Genomic DNA, 22381 nt, shown 5'->3' on the forward strand with positions numbered 1-22381 from the left:
AGTTTGTCAGGATGCTCTCTATCGTGCAGCGATAGAAGTTCACCGGGATAGTTGAAGACAGTTGGTTCTTCTTCAGTGTCCTCGGAAGGAAGAGACACTGGTGAGCCATCTTGACCAGGCATAAGGTGTTGTCGGTCCAGGACAGATCCTCCAAAATATGGGTCCCCAGGAACTTAAAACTGGAAACACGTTCAAAAGCCATCCCATTAATGTGGATAGGGTCGTGTGTGCCTCCTTTCGCCTTCCTGAAGTCCACGATGATCTCGTTTGTCTTGGAGGTGTTAAGGATCAGGTTGTTGTTTGAAAACCATGTGGCCAGGTGCCGGACCTCCTCCCTGTAAGCAGTCTCATCATTGTTGCCGATGAGACCAATCACTGTTGTATCGTCTGCAAACTTGATGAAGGAGTTAGGTCCATTCACAGGCCTGCAGTCGAGTGTGAAAAGGGAGTAGAGAAAGGGGCTTAGTACGCAGCTCTGTGGTACACCAGTGTTGAGGGTGATGGAGCAGATGTGGCCTAACCTAACAAGCTGAGGCGTGTTCGTCAAGAAATCAATAATCCAGTTGCAGGTTGAGTTGTTAATGCCTAGGTTTCCAAGTTTGATGATTAGCTTGGAAGGGATGACGGTATTGAATGCAGAGCTGAAGTCCACAAACAGCATGAATGCATAAGTGTCCTTATTGTCCAGATGTGTGAGCACGGAGTGCATCATCTGCATCATCTGTGCTCCTATTGTTACGGTAGGCAAATTGGTATGGGTCCAGTGTGGATGGAAGAGAGTCTTTTAGGTGTGCCAGGACCAGTCGCTCAAAGCACTTCATAACAATGGGTGTGAGTGCTACAGGGCGGTAGTCATTCAGGCATGTCGGGCTGGAATGTTTAGGAATGGGCACAATGGAGGATTTAAAACATGCTGGAACCACTGCTTTGGAAGGGGACAGGTTGAAAATATCCGTGAAGACCCCAGCGAGCTGCTCCGCACATGCCCTGAGCATGTGACCAGGGATGCCATCTGGGCCAGCAGCCTTGCGCGCGTTTATCCGGCTTAGTGCAGTGTTAACATCTGTGGAGTTTAGTGTGATATTTGGGTGGTCAGTAGAGGGTGTGAGCTTGGTGGCGGGTTCCTTATTGTCTCTCTCAAAGCGTGTATCAAAGTCATTAAGCTCGCTCAGGAAGGCCGCATCTGTGACTATTGGGGTGGAGTGGTTGGGTTTGTAATCACTAATGGCCTGGATGCCCAGCCACGTGCGTCGAGGGTCAGAATTGGAAAAATGCTCCTCTAGCTTCAACTTGTAGCAGTGCTTGGCCTTTTTGATGCCCCTCTTCAGATTTGCCCTGGAAGTACTATAGGCCTGTGCATCACCTGATCTGAAGGCAGTGTTGCGTGCTTTCAACAGGAGCAGCACTTCCTTGTTCATCCATGGCTTCTGATTGGGGTATATGGTGATCTCCTTCTGAGTTGTGACAGCGAGCACTTTGATCGAGCACTATCAATGGTGGAATTGATGTAGTCCAATACAGAGGAGGTGTAGATGTCCGTGTGAGAGCCACTGGTGGCCTGAGAAGCAAACATACTCCAGTCTGTGTGTAGAAACCTTTCCTGGAGTGTAACGTCTGCCCCCGCAGGCCACACCTTGATGGTCTTCACTGATGGCTTCACACGATTAATGAGAGGTGAATACTTTGGGGGTGAGGAACAAAGAAAGGTGATCAGATTGACCCAGGTGGGGGAGGGGGTTCACGGCGTAAGCTTCAGCCATGATTGTATAGACATGATCCAAAGTTTTGTTTCCTCTTGTGTGGCAGGAAACATGCTGGTGAAATTTAGGGAGCACTGTCTTTAAGTTAGAGTGATTAGAGGTTCGGGTACTAATGAATTTGTTAACCGAATATAATGTTGTGTACTACTTAATTGTCAATCTGTTTCTAAAAGATATTGTTGTTTGTCCAAGATTACAATATTAGAACCTTTATCAGCCGGTTTAATAATGATTTCCTTATTTTTGGCCAATTGTTATATTGCTTATGTTGTAAAGGGGCAGATTTTCCGGTTTATTTGAAACCGGTATAGGACGTCTTACAAGTTTATTGTTTAATTTAATGGATTTTTGAATATTATTGCACAATATCTGAGTGATTTTGGGCACAAACAAGACATATTAAGACATATTTTACATGCACTGGTCTTCAGCACACCACAGTTGTTATGTCCCTGAGAAATACCTAAACAGTATTAAGAAGACATGTTCTGGCCCCAGTCATACCTGAGGACTAAATTTGGGCATGTTCCGCCTCGTTACTCTGACAACAATCTACATTGAGTTTGGCAAAGGGTAGCAGGTCATGATGACCATTATGTAATTGTGGTGGACAAGAAATAACTAAGCAGTATCAAGAAGACTTGTTCAGTCCCCAATCATACCCGAGGACCAAAATTGAGCATGTTCCGCCCCGTTGCTATTACTACAATCTACAAATGGGTCACAATAACCTTGTGCTGAGCAGGTGCTGAGCAAGGATTATATAAAAATTCACAAAGATTCCTTTTTATTCATTAATTTATACCTAAAAAGTACTCAGAAGTATTCATAGGAACAGTAGGAATGTAAGTTGACATACTTGTATCAGTGGAAACATCGGAGAACACATTTAACAAAATATTTGCATTCAAATCAGTTTGTGATGATGATTTGATGTTATAATCGGTATATCTGTTCAAGGATTATTCACATAAAAGCACTTTGTAATTTTAAGCATGTTTAGAGCACATTTTGAGCACTTGTATCAATGTAAAATCCAGCGATGTTTCTGAGGCCTAAAAACCAGAGGCCTACTGAGTACGAAAGTTCTCGTAACCTTGGGTACTTTTCCACTGTTTATTGGGCATGATCCAGCAGTTTTTGATGACTTCATAAGTATTTTAATTTTGCCCATTGAATTTAAATACGTTTTTAAAATAGACAATAACGATCGTACCACCGTTAGATACGTACCTTGTTGCCTACGAAATAAACGTGGCTGATCAAAATCATTGGATGACGAAAATAAGAGATAACGTGAATTTACCTGATTGGTTTTTGAGGAGTACTCCTCTCAGAAGTTTTGCTATAACAGTAGGCTGGAAGGCACTGGCTTTGCAGATCCTCTGGGGAACATCTCACGTTGTTTAATTAGAACAAATAAAGTTAACTCTTTGACACCTGGACCTTCTTTGTATGAGAGATTTTTTTCCATTCCCTTCCAGTCCATTTTCTACAGCTTATCCGAACTACCTCGGGTCACGGGGAGCCTGCGCCTATCTCAGGAGTCATCGGGCATCAAGGCAGGATACACCCTGGATGGAGTGCCAACCCATCGCAGGGCACACACACTCACTCATTCACTCATTCACTCACGCACTCGCACCCTACGGACAATTTTTTCCAGAGATGCCAATCAACCTACCATGCATGTCTTTGGACCAGAGGAGGAAACCGGAGTACCCGGAGGAAACCCCCGAGGCACGGGGAGAACATGCAAACTCCACACACACACAAGTCAGAAGCGGGATGAGAGATTTTTTGAACGGCAAAATTTACTTTTGCTGCATCAATATCTGTATAAATTGTGTTCATTTTAAGTTCCCAGTTGAAGGCGGCAGTGAAAGGTGTTATCTCCCCGTTCGTCTCATACCCAAAATAATACAGTAGTTTCAAACAACGGTGAAACGCATCCGATTGGGGCACCATAACAAAAGTGAGACCCCTACCTAACAGCTCCTTCTGTGGGCCCATGAGTCGTAAGTATCTAGACAAATTAATAATGTTATTGTGAGCATCTTCTAAGGTAATGTCCCCTACTCCATTTAGCAGTTTAAAAACACTTCAACCAGTAATCAACCATGTCCAATGCGGTCTCCTTTGTCCAGTGAATGTGGTCCTTAAAGTACACTTTAAATCTTGAAGAGCTCAAATGCTTCAGGTAATTTGTGTGATCTTTGATGTACGTGTTTAAACTTTAGGTTTTCCTGCTGATATTTGGGCAATAAGTCAGAAAATTGAATCAGTGGTGTGTAGATATTGGAATATGGAAAGGCTATTTTGGTGGCTCTCCATACTCCCTGTAGTTGTGTGATGGCGGTTCTCTCAACGTTCTGTTCCCTTTTGTTAATACCCACAGATAATTAATCTTTAACAGAGAGATGAATGAATAAAATAAAACTGCCACACATTGAAAACTGCAAAATCACAAACAGGAAACTAACCTGGTTTAGAAAACCCAGAAACAAAGCTAATCTTGGAAATATTTTTACCTGTGCCATCATGAAAACCTTGCGACTCGCTCACCGGACCTGTAGAAACAATTCCACTTACTTACTAGTAGTAAGTCGAGACCACCAAATCTGAGAACAAGACAAGACCGCGACCCTGAGGGTGTCGAGACCAAGACTATAGCCCAACCCTGCGTTCCAATTCGCCTACTTCTACTAGCCCTTATAGTAGGTTGTGTTGGAAGAGAAGTTACTTTTAAGTGCACACTGGGACATACTAACAGGACGTGGAAGTTGTTGCCTAGACAACATTCATCGTGACAGACATCTGCAAACATCTCTTCTCACACTTCATGGCAGCAGATGAACAAAGATATCCTCTAATAACAAGTCATCAAAACAACTCTCAATCGTTACCACAATACACCAAACAAACAAATAGGATGGAACTCCTTTTTAATCAGTCCAAAACCCCACCTTCTGCCTTCATAACCAATCATCGCTCAAAAAAAAAAGGTATTGCCACATAATTATAATATAATAAAACACATAATTGTTGCAACAGAAAATAAATAACTCCTAACCCTTTATTTAATGACACGGTATTGCTGTTTAAAACGCTAATATCCTAAAGTTTACCACATTCCAAACCTATATAGTGCACTTCCGCTGCATTATCCGCAGCGTTTGCAGTGTGTCCGATTTTACTCACTCACTCGTAAACACGCTCCTTACAGTGGACTATATTTTAGTGAACTAGTGTAGGGAATAGTGAATGAGGGTATAATAGGCGATTTCGGACACAAACAGTTTTGGGTGTTCGCGAGTGCTTGCACTTTTATTTTGAATTTGTTTTTGAAACAGGAAGTGGACCGACGCGACGGGATCAGCGCACGCAGCTGCTGTATATGTGTTAATGTCGTTGCTTGTTTCTGCTGTTGAACTGAATTTTTCGTTTGTTCATTCCCATAATTTTGTGTTAATGAAGGAAAATGTTCAGATGTGTTTTAAGAAAAGTTACGCGACACGGTGTAAGCAGAAGATTCTGCACGCGCGTCAGATTCGCTCCGAGTCCCACAGGTAAAACTATTATAAATATTATAAACACACAAAAGAAAGAAAACATGCATGATAATATAATCGAAAATACAAATACAAAGCTAAACGAAATAAAGAACATTTAAATCAACGTTTAGTATTACCAGAAGACATGCGTGATATAAATGAAATACATGTTTTAAATATGAACGTGCAGCTGAACAAAAGAAACTAAAAGCACTAGAAGAATTTAGAGACAGACTGATGAAATAAAACACAGGTAATTAGGTTTTTGAAATAAAATAGGTTAGTTTCCACAGAAGGATTCTCAGGCAGGGAACACGTCACCGCTTGAATTCACTGTAATGGCACTTTGGATACAAGCGGCTTATATAAATAAATGATTACATTGGATTGTTTGGATTATTGTGTACTGGGATGTTGTTGTTTGTTTAGGGTTTCTGCACCTCGGTGGTCTTCGCACTGCTCTCTATAACTATCTGTTTGCCAAACAGCGCGGTGGCACGTTTATTCTGCGCCTTGAGGACACCGACCGGACACGACTGGTGCCAGGAGCCGCTGATGCCATCGAAGACATGCTGGAATGGGCAGGTACACAACTGTGTGTGTAGATATGCTAAAGTGAGCAGGTACACAACTGTGTGTGTAGATATGCTAAAGTGAGCAGGTACACAACTGTGTGTGTAGATATGCTAAAGTGAGCAGGTACACAACTGTGTGTGTAGATATGCTAAAGTGAGCAGGTACACAACTGTGTGTGTAGATATGCTAAAGTGAGCAGGTACACAACTGTGTGTGTAGATATGCTAAAGTGAGCAGGTACACAACTGTGTGTGTAGATATGCTAAAGTGAGCAGGTACACAACTGTGTGTGTAGATATGCTAAAGTGGGCAGGTACACAACTGTGTGTGTGTGTGGATATGCTAAAGTGAGCAGGTACACAACTTTGTGTGTAGATATGCTAAAGTGAGCAGGTACACAACTGTGTGTGTAGATATGCTAAAGTGAGCAGGTACACAACTGTGTGTGTAGATATGCTAAAGTGAGCAGGTACACAACTGTGTGTGTAGATATGCTAAAGTGAGCAGGTACACAACTGTGTGTGTAGATATGCTAAAGTGAGCAGGTACACAACTGTGTGTGTAGATATGCTAAAGTGAGCAGGTACACAACTGTGTGTGTAGATATGCTAAAGTGAGCAGGTACACAACTGTGTGTGTAGATATGCTAAAGTGGGCAGGTACACAACTGTGTGTGTGTGTGGATATGCTAAAGTGAGCAGGTACACAACTTTGTGTGTAGATATGCTAAAGTGAGCAGGTACACAACTGTGTGTGTAGATATGCTAAAGTGAGCAGGTACACAACTGTGTGTGTAGATATGCTAAAGTGAGCAGGTACACAACTGTGTGTGTAGATATGCTAAAGTGAGCAGGTACACAACTGTGTGTGTAGATATGCTAAAGTGAGCAGGTACACAACTGTGTGTGTAGATATGCTAAAGTGAGCAGGTACACAACGGTGTGTGTAGATATGCTAAAGTGAGCAGGTACACAACGGTGTGTGTAGATATACTAAAGTGAGCAGGTACACAACTGTGTGTGTAGATATGCTAAAGTGAGCAGGTACACAACTGTGTGTGGAGATATGCTAAAGTGAGCAGGTACACAACTGTGTGTGTAGATATGCTAAAGTGAGCAGGTACACAACTGTGTATGTAGATATGCTAAAGTGAGCAGGTACACAACTGTGTTTGTAGATATGCTAAAGTGAGCAGGTACACAACTGTGTGTGTAGATATGCTAAAGTGAGCAGGTACACAACTGTGTGTGTAGATATGCTAAAGTGAGCAGGTACACAACTGTGTGTGTAGATATGCTAAAGTGAGCAGGTACACAACTGTGTGTGTAGATATGCTAAAGTGAGCAGGTACACAACTGTGTGTGTAGATATGCTAAAGTGAGCAGGTACACAACTGTGTTTGTAGATATGCTAAAGTGAGCAGGTACACAACTGTGTGTGTAGATATGCTAAAGTGAGCAGGTACACAACGGTGTGTGTAGATATACTAAAGTGAGCAGGTACACAACGGTGTGTGTAGATATACTAAAGTGAGCAGGTACACAACTGTGTGTGTAGATATGCTAAAGTGAGCAGGTACACAACTGTGTGTGTAGATATGCTAAAGTGAGCAGGTACACAACTGTGTGTGTAGATATGCTAAAGTGAGCAGGTACACAACTGTGTGTGGAGATATGCTAAAGTGAGCAGGTACACAACTGTGTGTGTAGATATGCTAAAGTGAGCAGGTACACAACTGTGTATGTAGAAATGCTAAAGTGAGCAGGTACACAACTGTGTTTGTAGATATGCTAAAGTGAGCAGGTACACAACTGTGTTTGTAGATATGCTAAAGTGAGCAGGTACACAACTGTGTCTGTAGATATGCTAAAGTGAGCAGGTACACAACTGTGTGTGTAGATATGCTAAAGTGAGCAGGTACACAACTGTGTGTGTAGATATTCTAAAGTGAGCAGGTACACAACTGTGTGTGTAGATATGCTAAAGTGAGCAGGTACACAACTGTGTGTGTAGATATGCTAAAGTGAGCAGGTACACAACTGTGTGTGTAGATATGCTAAAGTGAGCAGGTACACAACTGTGTGTGTAGATATGCTAAAGTGAGCAGGTACACAACTGTGTGTGTAGATATGCTAAAGTGAGCAGGTACACAACTGTGTTTGTAGATATGCTAAAGTGAGCAGGTACACAACTGTGTGTGTAGATATGCTAAAGTGAGCAGGTACACAACTGTGTGTGTAGATATGCTAAAGTGAGCAGGTACACAACTGTGTGTGTAGATATGCTAAAGTGAGCAGGTACACAACTGTGTGTGTAGATATGCTAAAGTGGGCAGGTACACAACTGTGTGTGTGTGTGGATATGCTAAAGTGAGTAGGTACACAACTGTGTGTGTGTAGATATGCTAAAGTGGGCAGGTACGCAACTGTGTGTGTGTGTGTGTGTGTGGATATGCTAAAGTGAGCAGGTACACAACTGTGTGTGTAGATATGCTAAAGTGGGCAGGTACACAACTGTGTGTGTGTGGATATGCTAAAGTGAGCAGGTACACAACTGTGTGTGTAGATATGCTAAAGTGGGCAGGTACACAACTGTGTGTGTGTGTGGATATGCTAAAGTGAGTAGGTACACAACTGTGTGTGTGTGTGTGTGTGTGTGTGTGGTTATGCTAAAGTGAGCAGGTACACAACTGTGTGTGTAGATATGCTAAAGTGAGTAGGTACACAACTGTGTGTGTAGATATGCTAAAGTGAGTAGGTACACAACTGTGTGTGTGGATATGCTAAAGTGAGCAGGTACACAACTGTGTGTGTGGATATGCTAAAGTGAGTAGGTACACAACTGTGTGTGTAGATATGCTAAAGTGAGTAGGTACACAACTGTGTGTGTAGATATGCTAAAGTGGGCAGGTACACAACTGTGTGTGTGTGTGTGTGTGTGTGTGGATATGCTAAAGTGAGCAGGTACACAACTGTGTGTGGATATGCTGAAGTGGACAGGTACACAACTGTGTGTGTGTGTGTGTGTGGATATGCTAAAGTGAGCAGGTACACAACTGTGTGTGGATATGCTAAAGTGAGCAGGTACACAACTGTGTGTGGATATGCTAAAGTGGGCAGGTACACAACTGTGTGTGTGTGTGTGTGTGTGGATATGCTAAAGTGAGTAGGTACACAACTGTGTGTGTGTGTGTGTGTGTGTGTGTGTGTGTGGTTATGCTAAAGTGAGCAGGTACACAACTGTGTGTGTAGATATGCTAAAGTGAGTAGGTACACAACTGTGTGTGTAGATATGCTAAAGTGAGTAGGTACACAACTGTGTGTGTAGATATGCTAAAGTGAGCAGGTACACAACTGTGTGTGTAGATATGCTAAAGTGAGTAGGTACACAACTGTGTGTGTAGATATGCTAAAGTGAGTAGGTACACAACTGTGTGTGTAGATATGCTAAAGTGAGTAGGTACACAACTGTGTGTGTAGATATGCTAAAGTGGGCAGGTACACAACTGTGTGTGTGTGTGTGTGTGTGTGTGTGGATATGCTAAAGTGAGTAGGTACACAACTGTGTGTGTGTGTGTGTGTGGTTATGCTAAAGTGAGCAGGTACACAACTGTGTGTGTAGATATGCTAAAGTGAGTAGGTACACAACTGTGTGTGTAGATATGCTAAAGTGAGCAGGTACACAACTGTGTGTGTAGATATGCTAAAGTGGGCAGGTACACAACTGTGTGTGTGTGTGTGTGTGTGTGTGTGTGTGTGTGTGTGTGTGTGGATATGCTAAAGTGAGTAGGTACACAACTGTGTGTGTGTGGTTATGCTAAAGTGAGCAGGTACACAACTGTGTGTGTAGATATGCTAAAGTGAGTAGGTACACAACTGTGTGTGTAGATATGCTAAAGTGAGCAGGTACACAACTGTGTGTGTAGATATGCTAAAGTGAGCAGGTTCACAACTGTGTGTGTAGATATGCTAAAGTGAGCAGGTACACAACTGTGTGTGTGGATATGCTTAAGTGAGCAGGTACACAACTGTGTGTGTGTGGATATGCTAAAGTGAGCAGGTACACAACTGTGTGTGTGGATATGCTAAAGTGAGTAGGTACACAACTGTGTGTGTAGATATGCTAAAGTGGGCAGGTACACAACTGTGTGTGTGTGTGTGTGTGGATATGCTAAAGTGGGCAGGTACACAACTGTTTGTAGATATGCTAAAGTGGGCAGGTACACAACTGTGTGTGTGTGTGTGTGTGTGTGTGTGGATATGCTAAAGTGAGCAGGTACACAACTGTGTGTGTGGATATGCTAAAGTGAGCAGGTACACAACTGTGTGTGTGGATATGCTAAAGTGAGTAGGTACACAACTGTGTGTGTAGATATGCTAAAGTGGGCAGGTACACAACTGTGTGTGTGTGTGTGTGTGTGTGTGTGTGGATATGCTAAAGTGAGCAGGTACACAACTGTGTGTGTGTGTGGATATGCTAAAGTGAGCAGGTACACAACTGTGTGTGGAGATATGCTAAAGTGAGCAGGTACACAACTGTGTGTGTAGATATGCTAAAGTGAGCAGGTACACAACTGTGTGTGTAGATATGCTAAAGTGAGCAGGTACACAACTGTGTGTGTAGATATGCTAAAGTGAGCAGGTACACAACTGTGTGTGGAGATATGCTAAAGTGAGCAGGTACACAACTGTGTGTGTAGATATGCTAAAGTGAGCAGGTACACAACTGTGTATGTAGAAATGCTAAAGTGAGCAGGTACACAACTGTGTTTGTAGATATGCTAAAGTGAGCAGGTACACAACTGTGTTTGTAGATATGCTAAAGTGAGCAGGTACACAACTGTGTGTGTAGATATGCTAAAGTGAGCAGGTACACAACTGTGTGTGTAGATATGCTAAAGTGAGCAGGTACACAACTGTGTGTGTAGATATGCTAAAGTGAGCAGGTACACAACTGTGTGTGTAGATATGCTAAAGTGAGCAGGTACACAACTGTGTGTGTAGATATGCTAAAGTGAGCAGGTACACAACTGTGTGTGTAGATATGCTAAAGTGAGCAGGTACACAACTGTGTTTGTAGATATGCTAAAGTGAGCAGGTACACAACTGTGTGTGTAGATATGCTAAAGTGAGCAGGTACACAACTGTGTGTGTAGATATGCTAAAGTGAGCAGGTACACAACTGTGTGTGTAGATATGCTAAAGTGAGCAGGTACACAACTGTGTGTGTAGATATGCTAAAGTGGGCAGGTACACAACTGTGTGTGTGTGTGGATATGCTAAAGTGAGTAGGTACACAACTGTGTGTGTGTAGATATGCTAAAGTGGGCAGGTACGCAACTGTGTGTGTGTGTGTGTGGATATGCTAAAGTGAGCAGGTACACAACTGTGTGTGTAGATATGCTAAAGTGGGCAGGTACACAACTGTGTGTGTGTGGATATGCTAAAGTGAGCAGGTACACAACTGTGTGTGTAGATATGCTAAAGTGGGCAGGTACACAACTGTGTGTGTGTGTGGATATGCTAAAGTGAGTAGGTACACAACTGTGTGTTTGTGTGTGTGTGTGTGTGTGGTTATGCTAAAGTGAGCAGGTACACAACTGTGTGTGAAGATATGCTAAAGTGAGTAGGTACACAACTGTGTGTGTAGATATGCTAAAGTGAGTAGGTACACAACTGTGTGTGTGGATATGCTAAAGTGAGCAGGTACACAACTGTGTGTGTGGATATGCTAAAGTGAGTAGGTACACAACTGTGTGTGTAGATATGCTAAAGTGAGTAGGTACACAACTGTGTGTGTAGATATGCTAAAGTGGGCAGGTACACAACTGTCTGTGTGTGTGTGTGTGTGTGTGTGTGTGTGTGTGTGTGTGTGTGTGGATATGCTAAAGTGAGCAGGTACACAACTGTGTGTGGATATGCTGAAGTGGACAGGTACACAACTGTGTGTGTGTGTGTGTGTGTGTGTGGATATGCTAAAGTGAGCAGGTACACAACTGTGTGTGGATATGCTAAAGTGAGCAGGTACACAACTGTGTGTGGATATGCTAAAGTGGGCAGGTACACAACTGTGTGTGTGTGTGGATATGCTAAAGTGAGTAGGTACACAACTGTGTGTGTGTGTGTGTGTGTGTGTGTGTGTGTGTGTGTGTGGTTATGCTAAAGTGAGCAGGTACACAACTGTGTGTGTAGATATGCTAAAGTGAGTAGGTACACAACTGTGTGTGTAGATATGCTAAAGTGAGTAGGTACACAACTGTGTGTGTAGATATGCTAAAGTGAGCAGGTACACAACTGTGTGTGTGGATATGCTAAAGTGAGTAGGTACACAACTGTGTGTGTAGATATGCTAAAGTGAGTAGGTACACAACTGTGTGTGTAGATATGCTAAAGTGAGTAGGTACACAACTGTGTGTGTAGATATGCTAAAGTGGGCAGGTACACAACTGTGTGTGTGTGTGTGTGTGTGTGTGTGGATATGCTAAAGTGAGTAGGTACACAACTGTGTGTGTGTGTGTGTGTGGTTATGCTAAAGTGAGCAGGTACACAACTGTGTGTGTAGATATGCTAAAGTAAGTAGGTACACAACTGTGTGTGTAGATATGCTAAAGTGAGCAGGTACACAACTGTGTGTGTAGATATGCTAAAGTGGGCAGGTACACAACTGTGTGTGTGTGTGTGTGTGTGTGTGTGTGTGTGTGTGTGTGTGTGTGTGTGGATATGCTAAAGTGAGTAGGTACACAACTGTGTGTGTGTGGTTATGCTAAAGTGAGCAGGTACACAACTGTGTGTGTAGATATGCTAAAGTGAGTAGGTACACAACTGTGTGTGTAGATATGCTAAAGTGAGCAGGTACACAACTGTGTGTGTAGATATGCTAAAGTGAGCAGGTACACAACTGTGTGTGTAGATATGCTAAAGTGAGCAGGTACACAACTGTGTGTGTGGATATGCTTAAGTGAGCAGGTACACAACTGTGTGTGTGTGGATATGCTAAAGTGAGCAGGTACACAACTGTGTGTGTGGATATGCTAAAGTGAGTATGTACACAACTGTGTGTGTAGATATGCTAAAGTGGGCAGGTACACAACTGTGTGTGTGTGTGTGTGTGTGTGTGGATATGCTAAAGTGGGCAGGTACACAACTGTTTGTAGATATGCTAAAGTGGGCAGGTACACAACTGTGTGTGTGTGTGTGTGTGTGTGTGGATATGCTAAAGTGAGCAGGTACACAACTGTGTGTGTGGATATGCTAAAGTGAGCAGGTACACAACTGTGTGTGTGGATATGCTAAAGTGAGTAGGTACACAACTGTGTGTGTAGATATGCTAAAGTGGGCAGGTACACAACTGTGTGTGTGTGTGTGTGTGTGTGGATATGCTAAAGTGAGCAGGTACACAACTGTGTGTGTGTGTGGATATGCTAAAGTGAGCAGGTACACAACTTTGTGTGTAGATATGCTAAAGTGAGCAGGTACACAACTGTGTGTGTAGATATGCTAAAGTGAGCAGGTACACAACTGTGTGTGTAGATATGCTAAAGTGAGCAGGTACACAACTGTGTGTGTAGATATGCTAAAGTGAGCAGGTACACAACTGTGTGTGTAGATATGCTAAAGTGAGCAGGTACACAACTGTGTGTGTAGATATGCTAAAGTGAGCAGGTACACAACTGTGTGTGTAGATATGCTAAAGTGAGCAGGTACACAACTGTGTGTGTAGATATGCTAAAGTGGGCAGGTACACAACTGTGTGTGTGTGTGGATATGCTAAAGTGAGCAGGTACACAACTTTGTGTGTAGATATGCTAAAGTGAGCAGGTACACAACTGTGTGTGTAGATATGCTAAAGTGAGCAGGTACACAACTGTGTGTGTAGATATGCTAAAGTGAGCAGGTACACAACTGTGTGTGTAGATATGCTAAAGTGAGCAGGTACACAACTGTGTGTGTAGATATGCTAAAGTGAGCAGGTACACAACGGTGTGTGTAGATATGCTAAAGTGAGCAGGTACACAACGGTGTGTGTAGATATACTAAAGTGAGCAGGTACACAACTGTGTGTGTAGATATGCTAAAGTGAGCAGGTACACAACTGTGTGTGTAGATATGCTAAAGTGAGCAGGTACACAACTGTGTGTGGAGATATGCTAAAGTGAGCAGGTACACAACTGTGTGTGTAGATATGCTAAAGTGAGCAGGTACACAACTGTGTATGTAGATATGCTAAAGTGAGCAGGTACACAACTGTGTTTGTAGATATGCTAAAGTGAGCAGGTACACAACTGTGTGTGTAGATATGCTAAAGTGAGCAGGTACACAACTGTGTGTGTAGATATGCTAAAGTGAGCAGGTACACAACTGTGTGTGTAGATATGCTAAAGTGAGCAGGTACACAACTGTGTTTGTAGATATGCTAAAGTGAGCAGGTACACAACTGTGTGTGTAGATATGCTAAAGTGAGCAGGTACACAACGGTGTGTGTAGATATACTAAAGTGAGCAGGTACACAACGGTGTGTGTAGATATACTAAAGTGAGCAGGTACACAACTGTGTGTGTAGATATGCTAAAGTGAGCAGGTACACAACTGTGTGTGTAGATATGCTAAAGTGAGCAGGTACACAACTGTGTGTGTAGATATGCTAAAGTGAGCAGGTACACAACTGTGTGTGGAGATATGCTAAAGTGAGCAGGTACACAACTGTGTGTGTAGATATGCTAAAGTGAGCAGGTACACAACTGTGTATGTAGAAATGCTAAAGTGAGCAGGTACACAACTGTGTTTGTAGATATGCTAAAGTGAGCAGGTACACAACTGTGTGTGTAGATATGCTAAAGTGAGCAGGTACACAACTGTGTGTGTAGATATGCTAAAGTGAGCAGGTACACAACTGTGTGTGTAGATATGCTAAAGTGAGCAGGTACACAACTGTGTGTGTAGATATGCTAAAGTGAGCAGGTACACAACTGTGTGTGTAGATATGCTAAAGTGAGCAGGTACACAACTGTGTGTGTAGATATGCTAAAGTGAGCAGGTACACAACTGTGTGTGTAGATATGCTAAAGTGAGCAGGTACACAACTGTGTGTGTAGATATGCTAAAGTGAGCAGGTACACAACTGTGTTTGTAGATATGCTAAAGTGAGCAGGTACACAACTGTGTGTGTAGATATGCTAAAGTGAGCAGGTACACAACTGTGTGTGTAGATATGCTAAAGTGAGCAGGTACACAACTGTGTGTGTAGATATGCTAAAGTGAGCAGGTACACAACTGTGTGTGTAGATATGCTAAAGTGGGCAGGTACACAACTGTGTGTGTGTGTGGATATGCTAAAGTGAGTAGGTACACAACTGTGTGTGTGTAGATATGCTAAAGTGGGCAGGTACGCAACTGTGTGTGTGTGTGTGTGGATATGCTAAAGTGAGCAGGTACACAACTGTGTGTGTAGATATGCTAAAGTGGGCAGGTACACAACTGTGTGTGTGTGGATATGCTAAAGTGAGCAGGTACACAACTGTGTGTGTAGATATGCTAAAGTGGGCAGGTACACAACTGTGTGTGTGTGTGGATATGCTAAAGTGAGTAGGTACACAACTGTGTGTGTGTAGATATGCTAAAGTGGGCAGGTACGCAACTGTGTGTGTGTGTGTGTGGATATGCTAAAGTGAGCAGGTACACAACTGTGTGTGTAGATATGCTAAAGTGGGCAGGTACACAACTGTGTGTGTGTGGATATGCTAAAGTGAGCAGGTACACAACTGTGTGTGTAGATATGCTAAAGTGAGTAGGTACACAACTGTGTGTGTGTGTGTGTGTGTGTGTGTGTGTGGTTATGCTAAAGTGAGCAGGTACACAACTGTGTGTGTAGATATGCTAAAGTGAGTAGGTACACAACTGTGTGTGTAGATATGCTAAAGTGAGTAGGTACACAACTGTGTGTGTGGATATGCTAAAGTGAGCAGGTACACAACTGTGTGTGTGGATATGCTAAAGTGAGTAGGTACACAACTGTGTGTGTAGATATGCTAAAGTGAGTAGGTACACAACTGTGTGTGTAGATATGCTAAAGTGGGCAGGTACACAACTGTGTGTGTGTGTGTGTGTGTGTGTGTGTGTGGATATGCTAAAGTGAGCAGGTACACAACTGTGTGTGGATATGCTGAAGTGGACAGGTACACAACTGTGTGTGTGTGTGTGTGTGGATATGCTAAAGTGAGCAGGTACACAACTGTGTGTGGATATGCTAAAGTGAGCAGGTACACAACTGTGTGTGGATATGCTAAAGTGGGCAGGTACACAACTGTGTGTGTGTGTGGATATGCTAAAGTGAGTAGGTACACAACTGTGTGTGTGTGTGTGTGTGTGGTTGTGCTAAAGTGAGCAGGTACACAACTGTGTGTGTAGATATGCTAAAGTGAGTAGGTACACAACTGTGTGTGTAGATATGCTAAAGTGAGTAGGTACACAACTGTGTGTGTAGATATGCTAAAGTGAGCAGGTACACAACTGTGTGTGTGGATATGCTAAAGTGAGTAGGTACACAACTGTGTGTGTAGATATGCTAAAGTGAGTAGGTACACAACTGTGTGTGTAGATATGCTAAAGTGAGTAGGTACACAACTGTGTGTGTAGATATGCTAAAGTGGGCAGGTACACAACTGTGTGTGTGTGTGTGTGTGTGTGTGTGTGTGTGTGTGGATATGCTAAAGTGAGCAGGTACACAACTGTGTGTGTAGATATGCTAAAGTGAGTAGGTACACAACTGTGTGTGTAGATATGCTAAAGTGAGCAGGTACACAACTGTGTGTGTAGATATGCTAAAGTGGGCAGGTACACAACTGTGTGTGTGTGTGTGTGTGTGTGTGTGTGGATATGCTAAAGTGAGTAGGTACACAACTGTGTGTGTGTGGTTATGCTAAAGTGAGCAGGTACACAACTGTGTGTGTAGATATGCTAAAGTGAGCAGGTACACAACTGTGTGTGTAGATATGCTAAAGTGAGCAGGTACACAACTGTGTGTGTAGATATGCTAAAGTGAGCAGGTACACAACTGTGTGTGTGGATATGCTTAAGTGAGCAGGTACACAACTGTGTGTGTGGATATGCTAAAGTGAGCAGGTACACAACTGTGTGTGTGGATATGCTAAAGTGAGTAGGTACACAACTGTGTGTGTAGATATGCTAAAGTGGGCAGGTACACAACTGTGTGTGTGTGTGTGTGGATATGCTAAAGTGAGCAGGTACACAACTGTTTGTGGATATGCTGAAGTGGACAGAGACACAACTGTGTGTGTGTATATTGTGTGTGTTGCAGGGATGGCACCTGATGAAAGCAGCCGCTCTGGAGGAGATTACGGGCCGTACGTTCAGTCTGAAAGATTAGAGCTCTACACACAAGCGGCATCATCGCTGCTGCACACAGGACACGCCTACTACTGCTTCTGCTCCAATCAGAGACTAGAGCTGTTAAAGAAAGAGGCTCAGAGGAATGGACATGTACCACGGTAAAGAGTCCACATACAAACACGTGATGAAACTCACAGTCACTAAGTTTTGTTTTATAATGATCCTTCAGATCTTCATCTCTTGAGAGGTTACCTGAATTTACAACAGAGCAAACACAACAAGAATCAACAGACATTCAATAAATAAATCGGAAGAATAACTGCAATGTTTCATTAGAATTTCATTCTTCCTGCACTTTACGTTACAAAAGATTCTGTTCAAGTTCCTTCTTGAGCCAAAAGAATTAGTTAAGTCATTGTTACAAAGCAGCTGTACATGAGACATATTGACTATAAGCAAAACATTAAAGTCATACACACATACGCACGCATAGAGCTCAGTGATAGTATTAAAAATCCAGGGGTTTATCCACATGTATCTTATCCAAACACAAGGGTCACTCGCTCGCTCTCACTCACTCGCTCTCACTCACTCGCTCGCACTCACTCACTCACTCACTCACTCGCTCGCACTCACTCGCTCGTTCTCTCACTCGCTCGCTCTCACTCACTCGCTCGCTCTCACTCACTCGCTCGTTCTCTCACTCACTCGCTCGCACTCACTCGCTCGCTCGCTTGCTCTCACTCACTCGCTCGCACTCACTCGCTCGTTCTCTCACTCACTCGCTCGCACTCACTCGCTCGCTCGCTTGCTCTCACTCGCTCGCACTCACTCGCTCGTTCTCTCACTCACTCACTCGCTCGCTCTCTCACTCGCACTCCCTCACTCACTCACTCGCTCGCTCTCACTCACTATCACTCACTCTCAATCACTCACTCACTCGCACTCACTCTCACTAACTCGCTCTCACTCACTCACTCGCTCTCACTCACTCACTCGCTCTCACTCACTCGCTCTCACTCACTCGCTCTCACTCGCTCACTCGCTCTCACTCGCTCACTCGCTCTCACTCTCGCACTCGCTCTCACTCACTCACTCGCTCTCACTCACTCGCTCACTCTCTCTCACTCACTCGCTCACTCTCTCTCACTCGCTCGCTCTCGCTCTCTCACTCGCTCGCTCTCACTCACTATCACTCACACTCACTCACTCACTCACTCACTCACTCACTCGCACTCGCTCTCGCTCACTCGCTCGCACTCGCTCTCGCTCACTCGCTCTCACTCGCTCACTCGCTCTCACTCGCTCACTCGCTCTCACTCGCTCACTCGCTCTCACTCACTATCACTCTCTCACTCTGTCTCTTTCTCAGGTATGATAACCGGTGTCGTCACATGAAGCCAGAACAGATCCGGGAGAAGCTAGAGCGAGGAGTCCCGCACGTCATTCGTTTTAAACTGGACACCGGCGCAGAGCCGTTTCAGGATCTGATCTTCGGTTGGAGCAGACACGAGGTGGCGGCGGTGGAGGGCGATCCTGTCATACTGAAGGCGGACGGATTCCCCACGTACCACCTGGCAAACGTTGTGGACGATCATCACATGAGAATCAGTCACGTTCTACGCGGTTCTGAGTGGCTCGTGTCCACCAGTAAGCATCTGCAGCTCTTTAGAGCGCTGAACTGGACTCCACCCGTTTACGCTCATCTGCCTCTGTTGTTGAACCGTGATGGAACCAAACTGTCCAAGAGACAGGGAGACATTTACATCCAGAGCTTCAGAGAGCAGGGCTTCTTACCTGAAACCTTACTGGACATCATCACTCATGCCGGCTCAGGATTCAGCAGTAAGTCTTTTCGAATCCATCATTGTCATGACTCCCTTCACATCCTTTAAAACTGCACAGTTTTAAACAACATAACCAGATACTCTTATACAGCGTTAGGGAAGGGTCGGAAATACTTTTTATTGGAGAAATAGTAATGGCAAACGTGAGGTGTTTTTGGCTAAAGGTTGCAGGCTTCTCTTCTAAAGTGAGTGGGTGTGCCAGTAGAATCAAGTGTTCTATATAGGGAGACATCGAAACATTCTTGGATGGAGGCCCAAGGAGCAGGGTGGGGAACCACTAAAGTTGAACTCAAACATAAGCTGAAGCAGCTCATCAACATCCTACCAGCATACTAGAAACTCGACTCTTCAGGACTCTGATCTAACCCCATCCTTAAGAGTCAAAGGGTGTTACTTGTCCAAATGTGAAGTGGCCACCAGTGTACACTGTATACAATTCAAAGTGATTAAACAAATTAGTTCATGTTTTAAATTGTATTGAAATAAAACTGTTAAAAGTATTCATGGATAAAATGGTATTGCTTAAAAATTTGTTTAAATAAATTGTTCATGATCTTTTTAAGAGTTTAACAGCTCTGGCTGGTGTACCACTAATACTGTATATAAACTAGACATCCTACATTTCTCTCAGCAATACCAGATATTTCAGACCGGTCAGAGTGTGATATTGAGCAGGTTTAGAAGCTAAATTGTTTGAGTAACGTATACTAGTATGTGTGGAGAGCACTCTCTCAACATTGTAACTGTAAAAATGTTTTGATGGAGATGGCTTTTAGAGACTTTTCTTCATGTGTGTGCGTGTCGAGACATTTATCTTCAGTGTAACACCGGGTCTACACCGGACGCAACGCAACAAGACATTAGAACGCATTAGAACCCATAAATCAGTTTACATTTTGTCTACACTAGATGCGGCACGACACCACAAACCCATTAACAACATCGTGTAGCGTCGTGTCTGGTGTACACACAGGGGGTTTTTCTACCCTTTTGATGTCACATATAGGAGACGTTTACTTGTAATTTGACAACTAACCATGAGTTTATTTTAGTATTTAGTAGTATTTTATATTTTAGTAGTAGTATGTGTTCTGTTCCGAGCCAGTGTCCTGACTCTTCTTTACTGTGTTTACTGATGGGAATGTGCGCGTTAGTGCTACCTCATCATCCTCACCCTTTTGTTTAACGGCAGTTGCTTCAGGACACATCATTTAACAGCTCATTTATTCACTGGCCGAGGGGAAAAATATTTCTACTCAATGGTTAATCAAAATCGTCCCTTTTCATTGCACAAATGTGTGTGTGTGGTATAAAACCTTTCATAGGATCCATCATTTTGGTGTATCTCTTCTTCGTTATTCTCTTTATCACATCCAGTGAGTACATACGCAATGTCTTTTCAAGCAAAAATAGTGACACATGATGTGTAGCACGATGTTAATAGGAAATGTTTTAGGAACTGTTGTGATTAAAAATTGAGGTGTTTTCTGAATTATTACCTTTTTAAGATTAGAATATTGTTTTCTAATAAATAAATGTTGTTGTTTTTTTTGTCTTGCAGGTAATCATATCGGTCGACAGCTGGATGAGTTAATCAGTGAGTTTAACATTTCCAAGATCACAACTCACTCCGCCCTGCTGGATCTGGACAAACTTGCAGATTTCAACAGGTTTGTTGTCCTACAGAAAATGTCAAACTGTCCAGATAAAGATAATTCTGAGCACATAAATCACTGCCATCAGCATAATCTCAAGTGTATTTTTATTGCGCTTTGTACGCAAAAAACATCTTTGTGAACTGATTTGATGGTGACACGAAATGTATTCTAGTGTGTTAGTGTATATTATGATTGAGAAGATTCTTGTTTCTATGGTTATATGGTTGGTGTTGATTGTAAATTCTTTCATATTTTTCTGTAGTGATGGAAGCACTTCAGACAGTAGAGCGGTCACATGTTCTCTTTCCTTCTTGTATTTTGTTATATTGGGACGTTAATGGTTTGATTTTTAACTAAGATTACACAAACAACCTTGACAGTTACTAAAGCGCAGCACTTCTGTGGTTTATCTGATCTTTCTCGATTTTGCTCATTATGACTATCAACGGCTGAGACGCTTAATAACTTGTCTGTGTGTGATTTTAGGATTCATCTTCAGCGAAGGATCGAGGATGAGGGCAAATGTGCCGTGCTGGTGGAGAAGATGCGTCAGTTTGTTCTTCACACACACAAATCTCAAATTGACGACTGTGCCGTTCTAGAAGCCCAGTACATCCAGAGAGTTCTGCAGCTCAGGAAGGTTAGACTACATCAATATATGTCATTCTGTGTGTGTGTACGCTGACTTTGTTATATTTCACACACTACTGGAGATGATCATTTAAAGTCACCATGAAACAGAAGTTGCGATTGACTTCTGTACCGTGACGTGTATCTGAGTGAAATGGCTTCTGAAATGTTGGGCGGGGCTTTATTTTGTCTTTCCCTGTTTGATTGGTTTGTTGTAAGTTTATTGTTTGATTTCATGATGACTTATGTGTTGCAGGGTCACATCTACTCATTAAATGACCTGCTGGGCCCTTTGTATTCATATTTGTGGATCCGGCCACATGTCTCCCGTCAGCAGCTGGAGGAAGTGACATCAGAGGCAGCAAACATCATATCAGCAGTCATACAGTGAGTCTCGTACATTTACAATTGTGTATTTACATACTGTGCCTTTAAGGTAAACATAGTTTGTGTGTGTGTATGGGTAAGGCTTGTTGAAGGTCAAAGGTCTCTGACGTCCACTGAAATGTTGAACTCTGAGCTGAAACTGAAGAGCAGGGAACTGACGAAAACAAAATACAGCATCTTCATGAGAGTGTTGAGACTGGCCTTGAGCGCACACCAGGTAACACACAAACACACACACAGGTAACATGCTGAATGCTGTTGTGAAGTGTGCTGAGTGTCTGTGTGTGTCTCTGTTGACAGCAAGGTCCCAGTGTGGCGGAGATGATGATTTCTCTGGGAGAACAGGAGGTGTGTGCTCGTCTTCAGAACGCTTTACAATATCAACTTTAATAAAAATATATATTAAAAAAACTTTGTTTTTCTCTTTATTCACAAAAAACACTTGTTTTGAATGGGACTTCTTGGTCAAGTGGGTTATTATAAGTCCTCATCACTGCTTACCTGAAGACACGTTCACATATTTTTGGACCTATAATCTCAGTAATAATGATTATTAGTGAATGAACGTGTATACAACAATGTTATTTATAAACGCTACAGCTGGACAAACATAAGGTTTTAAAT

General features: G+C 42.9%; 1 protein-coding gene across 2 annotated transcripts; it reads left to right on the plus strand.

Annotated features, from left to right (window-relative positions):
- Nucleotides 1-5116: 5116 nt before the first annotated feature.
- Nucleotides 5117-22355, plus strand: ears2 (glutamyl-tRNA synthetase 2, mitochondrial). 2 transcript variants are annotated; one of them, XM_056735701.1, is made up of 9 exons: nt 5117-5329; nt 5744-5899; nt 17204-17393; nt 18608-19080; nt 20644-20752; nt 21227-21380; nt 21627-21757; nt 21839-21974; nt 22058-22355. In XM_056735701.1, exons 1-9 carry the CDS (start codon nt 5242-5244, stop codon nt 22145-22147), a joined length of 1527 nt encoding a protein of 508 aa, XP_056591679.1. In that variant the 5' UTR covers nt 5117-5241; the 3' UTR covers nt 22148-22355. The 2 variants fall into 2 exon arrangements, with proteins under 2 accessions (XP_056591679.1, XP_056591680.1); XM_056735702.1 differs by having other exon boundaries at nt 5191-5329; nt 5803-5899.
- Nucleotides 22356-22381: the final 26 nt, after the last annotated feature.

The sequence above is a fragment of the Triplophysa dalaica genome, chromosome 2, assembly GCF_015846415.1.
Source record: "Triplophysa dalaica isolate WHDGS20190420 chromosome 2, ASM1584641v1, whole genome shotgun sequence".
Classification (NCBI taxonomy): Eukaryota; Metazoa; Chordata; class Actinopteri; order Cypriniformes; family Nemacheilidae; genus Triplophysa; species Triplophysa dalaica.

Excerpts from the sequence above, each read along its gene's own strand:
- ears2 (XM_056735701.1), top strand. The coding sequence starts at position 5,242 with ATGTTCAGATGTGTTTTAAGAAAAGTTACGCGACACGGTGTAAGCAGA. Across the intron at positions 19,081-20,643 it reads TGCCGGCTCAGGATTCAGCA|GTAATCATATCGGTCGACAG; the intron begins GTAAGTCTTTTC and ends TTTGTCTTGCAG. Across the intron at positions 21,381-21,626 it reads GAGTTCTGCAGCTCAGGAAG|GGTCACATCTACTCATTAAA; the intron begins GTTAGACTACAT and ends TATGTGTTGCAG.